An 8,089-nucleotide genomic window follows, 5' to 3' on the forward strand; every position below is an offset into this window, starting at 1 on the left:
ATGTTAATTTAAAAGAGCAAAAGAAAAGGTTTGATGAGTGCATTCATTATGTTGATATGATCTAATTTTTCATGTAAAATTCCCATATTTTGAAAGCTTTTCCTTCACTCCTGACTCTGCCTTGAAATAATAAACATATTTGGGTAAGAAATGAGTGAAAGTGAAAGAGTATTTTAAAATCATGACTACTCTTTGTGGAGGCAGAAAAGATGGTAACATGTCAAAAGTTTTGATTTTTGGTATGCTGGTGCCAGACATAAACTCACACAATATTGTTGATTATTAGGTTATTAAAAAAAAAATAAAATAAAATCCTAAAGTAGATTGAGGTTGTTTTTTTTTCTTTTTTTTTTTTTTTTTTGGCACAGTTTTGAATTTTGGCGTAACAACATAGTTCAATGTTATGCTGTTATGGCTTTTTGTTTTTGCTGTGCCACCTCAAGGTTATTAGTGGCCCCAATTTGGCCAAGATTTATGGAAATCTTTGGAGATACCCCTGGCAACTCCTCATTCTGCTTTTATCAGTTTACCAAAGTCCTACAAATACAGAAAATTACTTTCGGACAATTTATTTTATTTGTAAGTGATTAAATATACATAGTTTTCTAGTTTAAGATCATGTTGCTGATGGCTTTTAAGGAGGGAAAAAGTTATTGATGTTAGAGGGTAAAACTGAATATTTCACATTTAAAGGGCAATTATTACTTTCATTAACAGTTCTCTGCGGAGTTATTGTTTTTCTTTTTTCCAACAATGATGTTTCAGTCATGAAAATTACTATAACACTGATGCTCAGTGGGGGTCTCAAAAACGTAGGTGGGTGGGTGCTTGATGTGTGACATCATTATAGGACAAAAAGAGTCGCTGGAGGAAGAGAAGGCACCAATCAATAGAAGCACTGCGGTGCGGCGCTCTCCCACTCGCAGCAACAACTTCTAGAGGGCTGACACTTCAGTGCGCTTCTCTCTCTAACTTTCAGCTCCGCTTCACTTTGACTCCAGCGAGCTCTTCGTCTCTCTAAGATGTGCAGACAAGATTCCTTAGACTTTCATCGATTATGCCAACGAGTTTCCACATAGACTTAACATAGACTGTTTCCACCCCCCCTCTACGTATATAACTGAACAAGACCTAACTCAACTCACAGCTGGTGAGAATATGTGGCAATCGGTGAACGGCATGGGCTGTCTTTGGTCCCCCAAGGATAAACAGCGTGGATTAAACACGAATTAATGTGGAATTTATCGGAGCTCAAAGGTGGAACGACGACCGGACACAGCGCTTTCTCGTCAGGTAAGGAGGAACCGGTGAATTCGTCAAACTACTAAAATAACAGTTTTGAGAAGTTTTTAAATAATTCCATGAAGAAAATTTCTCTTTACAATTTGTACTTTGCTCCCTTTTTCCTAGAAAAGTTACAGGGCGTTTTTATTGAACAATAAACAGTAAAGGGACAGATGACAAAAACATGTTAATGTAAAAATTGTGCCGCTCGGATAGTATTCAGTTTTAGAAGTTTTTCACGAGCTTTACCAGGATACATCTGGCTTTGGTACGCACGTCAGATCTAACACCTGCAAGCCTCTTGAAGTAACTCTATCCATTATGATTACATGACCGTCAAAGCCTCTGCAAACAATGCCGTCTGACTGTAATGCTGCTGTTGCTGTGGATATTGTAATCTCTTGTCCCTAATACTCCTTGTGATCTTTCGCTCTGCACGTTTTTCCTTTTCTATTCAAATCACATCATCGAACATGGTTTCTTATCTCTCCTATCTGGAGACCGTATGTCTGCAGCCTCCCCCATCTAAAGAGCTTTGAATTTGGTTTGTCCACGCCTGTCATTAATTTTTCGCCTTGATATTTTTATGAATGAGTTCGTGTTAAGCCCAAACTCCCGCGGCGCAGTGCAGCCGGTGGGGCTTGTCTCTGTTCTACATCAAAGTGGGAAAAGGTGTCTCCTATTCAAACTGTATGGAGATCACAAAGTGTTTGGGAAGCCCCAGCATGTCAATACTTCCGTGCCAGTGTGCTGACAGAAACCAACTCTTTCCACAGGGACTGACTGATCATGGTCGCCGTGGTCCGCTCTCTCATGGTACTGCTGCTCGCTCAGGTGTTGCTGGAAGGTGCTGCGGGACTCATCCCCGAGGTCGGCCGGAGGAAGTACAACGAATCTGGGAAGCAGAGCCCGGAGCGGTCGGAGAGCTTCCTCAACGAGTTCGAGCTTCGGCTTCTCAACATGTTCGGGTTGGGGCGCAGACCCACCCCCAGCAAGCACGCCGTGGTGCCACAATACATGGTGGACCTTTACCACATGCACTCTGCGAACGGAGACCACAGCACTAAACGACCCAAGAGCATGGGGAAGCACGCAGAGAGGGCCGCCAGCAAGGCCAACACGATTAGAAGCTTTCACCATGAAGGTACGTATTACTGACATACCTTCACCTGTCAGACAGCCCAAACCCATATTTAAACATGACTCAGTGCGTCAAGCTGAGCTTCAGAGTCTTCGCTGTTTTATGAAGGTTTAGTCATTTACGCACGACATGCATTCAAGTTATTTGTAATTCTTAAGAAGAAGAAAAAAAACTGTTAAAGTGACTCGATTTATAAACAAGCACCTCACGCACAATTTAACCAGCTCTCTTACATGCAGTGATGCAACGGCAAAGCAAACACGCCTTTAGCAGCTGTCACAGGCTTCACAAACATCAAGGGGCAGCGGTATCCCTGGGGTAATTTGTTTCTTAATAATTGATGGTGTTTGCGTGGGCTGTGAAAACAGTTTTTCCAGACACGCACCACAGGAACGGGATAAAGGGCGGTGTACTTTTTGCGCAGGTGATAGACATCACCCTGTAACTTCAAAAACAACCCGCATTAAAGCAGCACGAACCGGGACAAAGTCATCGTGTCAGACTGAGTCATTTTTAACAAGACTGAAATTATTTGTTTGTAACGGTGGAAAGGAGGGGGGTTGCCTCCTTTTTCCTTCCAAATCGGCTCTCTCCGTCTCCCTCTCTCTCTCTCCGTGATGTGCGCAATTACGCACCTTCCTGTATCACCATAACTGCTCTCTCAGTCTAAGGGACACGTGGTGATTTCTGGAGTGAATTTTTCAGTTTAACTCCATAATAAAAGGGCTGCTAAGATAAAAAAAAAAAAAAGGAATAAAGCAATAATTTTGTTACATTCTTAAAACACTCTTAAAGTTGTTTTTATTTAACCATCTCTTGATGAAATTTTAACAAAAATATGTTTTTGATATTACATAGTTTTGTGTACGTCAACTAAAGCCTGGAGTAGCTTTGTAGGACTATTCCACTTCCTATGATCCAAGTAGTTCTTTGTGCAGCATACACGTTACTAAGTCCATTGGGGCCCTACACAGAGTCCTCATACAGAGTCCTGTGTTTGACTGCAGAAGTTTCCATCAGGGGTGAGTCAGAGGGGTGGTTGAGTGGTTGCTTGGGTGCTCTCCAAAGCCCTAGTGCAATGACACCAAGTGGCTAAACTGACACACTACAAACAATCCTGGCCTGAGTGACTGCTCCCAGCCGACTTCTGGAAACATCTGCTCTCAGCCAACACACCTTGACACCACTGGCCATTACAAATGCGTTTAGACTGTTTTTACACATGCAGCCCCTAGATTTTTTTTTTTTTTTTGCCTTAACTTTCAGGGTGACATGGTTCCTACTCTCCTCGTGTCATGTCAGTGACACTGTCGTGTTTGTTGTGCCATATAATAAGCATGCATGTACAAATGTTAATGCAACGCATCAAAGCAAACAACATGAGCCGATCATCGCATTCACCATTCGATATCCATTTCTCTTGGATAATGAGACTTGCTGCAATCGGTTTTCAAAATTTTACCGATTTCCATGCCAAACAACATTTTCACGATTACAAGAGAAACGATTGCCAGCAACAGATCTTAAATGAATGACCTGACGTTAGCTTTTATCTCGTATTTTGGCACACAGCACAAAAAGAAATTAGGAATGCCGATGCACTCATATCTGTGGTTCACACGCTTTTGACAAGTCTAAGCATGTTCACAAAGCAGTCTCAGAGAGACTGAAAATATTGTAGCAGAACCAGAGAACACAGTGACAAAGGAATAGACGGCAAGAAAAGAGGATTTGGGGGCTAAGAGAACAGAGGGAAAATGGGATTTGGGTGCTGATGAAGGAAAGGAAGAGCCGGATCGAAAACCCGAAGAGAGGGAACGAGACACAGGGGGTTTTCCCACATCAAATGAGAAGTGATGAGCCTAATTGAGCTCTTTGTGCCTTTGGAGGGAGGTTTAGGATGAGATGGTGGAATTTCCTAAATGCCTCCTTTGAAAAGCTAATAGTTTTAAGGTTTGTGTTTACTTTGCCACACCAAACAGATTAAAATGATGGGCTATACATTTTCTATGATCTTTATAAAGTAAGAGTTCAAAGCAGGGCTGCCTGAAAGAAAATTGCAGCTTTTACTAACACTTCTGTCATTTACCGTATCCCATTGAGGGGAATGCCGGTTAACTTAAGTATAAGTGTTACTTTCATTTGCCTCAGGACTGTTAAGAGCAGATATATAAACGATAGAACAAAGAATTTGCACGTTTATGGACAATTTGTTTGTAAATTCCTCCCCAGAGCAACAATCACATAAAAAGGTCATAAGGATACTGGCAGCTTCAGCTTCTTTTGCATTTTTGAGACTCATTTTTACATAGACTAATTCTTGACCGTCAGTAATCATCTTTGATCGTAACTCATTGCGTACGCAGGAGGAAGTTTTCTACAGTGACCAATTGTCTATGCAAATGAGCCATATGACGGCTGGCAAACTGTTCTTTCTGATCTTATCAGAAAATGTTAGCACACTGCTTTCATCCTTTGACATTTAGCTTGACGATCTCAAAAGCTTGACTTTAATGATTGTTTTACATAATTGTCATTTGCCTGAGTCATACCTGATAGACTGATTCTAATTGCTTAACAGTGGCCCACGTCCACACCGTTTAATTGCTTGGCGTAGCTTGAATCTACTGATCTAACAGTGAGATCTTCATCAGTGTATATCTAGAATGTGAGGAAAATAATTATTTTCATGCCAATTTACTTGTTAATTTAACTTTTGCTTGCATAATCTTACACTATGGTTTTCTATGTTGTTTCCCATAGAATCTTTGGAGGCACTGGCCAGCCTGAAAAGCAAAACAACCCAGCAATTCTACTTCAACCTCACGTCTATCCCTAAAGAGGAGCTCATAACCTCCGCAGAGCTCCGCATTTACAGGGATCAGGTCATTGGAGCTGCACCTCCTAAGAACAGCAGCTCTACTAGTGGTGCTCTTGCTGGAGGCCTCCATCGTATCAACATCTACGAGATCTTCGGAGTTCCAATAGGCTCCAACAGCACAGAACCTCTGGTCCGTCTGCTAGACACCAGGCTGGTTCAGGACTCTTTGAGCCGCTGGGAGAGTTTTGATGTGAGTCCTGCTGTATCTGAATGGACTTCAGGGAATGGCCGGAATCATGGCTTCATGGTGGAGGTGCTTCATCCAGAGCCGACGCAGAAGGATGCAGAGCATACCCGGAGAAGAAACGGGCACGTCAGGGTGAGCCGGTCCCTGCACCAGGACCAGGACTCATGGCCTCAGGCTCGGCCCCTGCTGGTAACATATGGTCACGACGGCCGTGGGGACTCGGTACTCCATACACGGGAGAAAAGGCAGGCAGCAGTCCGGAAACAACGTAGGAAGCATCAGCCAAAGGCAAGCTGCAAAAGGCATACCTTGTACGTAGACTTCAGCGACGTGCAATGGAACGAGTGGATAGTGGCACCCCCAGGCTACCATGCCTACTACTGCCACGGGGAATGCCCCTTTCCATTACCAGACCACCTTAATGCAACTAATCATGCCATTGTGCAGACACTTGTCAACTCAGTAAACTCAAACATCCCCAGAGCCTGTTGTGTGCCCACCGAACTCAGCCCCATTTCGTTGCTTTACTTGGACGAATACGAGAAGGTGATTCTGAAAAACTACCAGGATATGGTGGTGGAGGGCTGTGGTTGTAGATGAGAAACAGGTTGTGTGGACACAAAGCGTGAGTGAGCAAGAGAGAGAGAGACACTAAGTGTTTAAGCTCTACTATGGACACCCAGTTTCCCAATGAAGACATTTATTTATATGAAAGAAACAAAGTAATAGAGATATTGAGGAAGAAGTGAAAGTATATATGAATATATTTATGTCTACATAAAGTTGGGAAAAATAAATGTTTTAATCAAAGGAATATTCCTTTACTGGTTCTGAAAAAGCATTTCTGTTGTACATTTTGAAATGGGTGCAATACCACATGAAGTATAATGCTCAGATGTTTATTTTGTATTTATTTCTATTATAACCACTTTATTTGTAAATAAATAATGTGTATTTATCATAAAAAACATGCAATTAGTCCAGTTTTGTAAGATCAGTAGCAGCTGTGTACGAGCAAGGGACCGTAAGGCAAAGACGAAAAGATGGATTTTAAATCCTAACACTACACTAACACTAACACTACGAAAGCAATGACATATTTAGTTAAATGTAATTAGAAACTAAAAGCAAGGATCACTAGCATAACCCGCTGCAGTATAGTGCAGAATCACACGACAATTTACATGCCCACAAATGTAATAGACTCCCATGGGAGGATTATGAAAACAGCCAAGCATGTTTTTATACATTACATGTCACTTCAAAGATTCCTGGGAACAATCTTCCGAGAGCTAGCTCTAGTGTTTATTCTTCTCCAAACCAATATTATCAGAGGAAAAAAGTGTAACTGCAGTGCTTCTGTGGAAGCTCTGACAGGATTTATTTACAGTACAATTTGACATTGAAAGACTGCACACTTTGTTGAGACAGGGACAGCAACAAGAACAAATTTTACCAGCATTTTAATTGATTTGGATAAACATACACCTGCACCTGTCTATATGCGGCACATGCTCAGACAAATTGCCACCACGATGTCTGTCTCTCTTTCCTTTGACATGTTTAAATCATGAGGTTTTTATTAGTTTAAGCTTTCAAGAAAATCTATTGCTTCCACAACAACACAACTGAAGCACATAAGGCACAGTAACAGCAACAGACTCGTGTTTTATATGAAGTATCTGAAAACTTATAATGGGCATTTGAGCTACATGAAAGAACAAATATACAATCTGAATGAAAGAGAACGGTTCAGAACTGCTCCAAATGACACAGAGGAGATATCTTGTGCTGCCATAACATCACATCAGATAATAAGAGACAAAAGAGAAACCCAAAAGAGTTTTGCGGAGTAAGAATGAGTGCGCTGGCTGCTGTGTTTGCATTAGAAAGGGTTTTGAGGGATCACAGTGCAGCTCAAAATACTTTAAATAGAATGTTTTAATGTGAGTGCACGTTGGGACCATGGAATGTTGGTTTTCAATCTCAGACACATGCATATGCTTGCATGGAAAACCAACGTGGTTGTTTTTTCAATCATCTATTCAAGGATTTCCTGGTGGGCTTTTTCTCTTCAAAAACAAATGTGCATTAAACAAAGATATGCTTGTTACTTATGTTGGGAACATACATGAAAACATTAAGAAGCCCTGGTGCTTTATATAAAAGATGCAGAAACTCAAAGAAGCAAAAAAAAAGTTGCAGTCTACATGAGTTCACGATTCCTCCGAGTAATCATGCCGACTGAACTACTCCACATTCTGTCACTTAAAAAAATCATACGCCTTAATGTAATTTATTTGATGTGACAGACAAAGTAGTGCATTACTGTGAAGTAGAAGGAAAATGATAGATGGCTTTCTAATGTTTTACAAATAAAGATCTGAAAAGTGTGCTGTGTGTTTATATTTAGAAACTTTGAGCCATTACTTTGTAGAACCACAGTTGCGGCAATTAAAGCCGCAAACCTTTGGGGGTATGCCCCAATGAATATTAAATATGTATAGCCTGTAGTATTTACCCAAACTTCACTACTAAATATCTCAAGTTCAGTCAGATTGGATGGAGCAAGCCTGTTAACATACACTCTCACCTG

The 8,089-nt window shown here is 41.2% G+C and overlaps 1 protein-coding gene across 1 annotated transcript; it reads left to right on the forward strand.

Moving 5' to 3' along the window:
* Positions 1–830: 830 nt before the first annotated feature.
* On the forward strand, positions 831–7,886 carry bmp2b (bone morphogenetic protein 2b). Its single transcript, XM_008398320.3, has 3 exons — positions 831–1,293; positions 2,061–2,428; positions 5,189–7,886. Exons 2-3 carry the CDS (start codon positions 2,074–2,076, stop codon positions 6,091–6,093), a joined length of 1,260 nt encoding a protein of 419 aa, XP_008396542.1. The 5' UTR covers positions 831–1,293; positions 2,061–2,073; the 3' UTR covers positions 6,094–7,886.
* Positions 7,887–8,089: the final 203 nt, after the last annotated feature.

Source organism: Poecilia reticulata, chromosome 21, assembly GCF_904066995.2.
Source record: "Poecilia reticulata chromosome 21, P_reticulata-male-v2, whole genome shotgun sequence".
NCBI lineage: Eukaryota > Metazoa > Chordata > Actinopteri > Cyprinodontiformes > Poeciliidae > Poecilia > Poecilia reticulata.

Excerpts from the sequence above, each read along its gene's own strand:
- bmp2b (XM_008398320.3), top strand. The coding sequence starts at position 2,074 with ATGGTCGCCGTGGTCCGCTCTCTCATGGTACTGCTGCTCGCTCAGGTG. Across the intron at positions 2,429-5,188 it reads TAGAAGCTTTCACCATGAAG|AATCTTTGGAGGCACTGGCC; the intron begins GTACGTATTACT and ends TGTTTCCCATAG.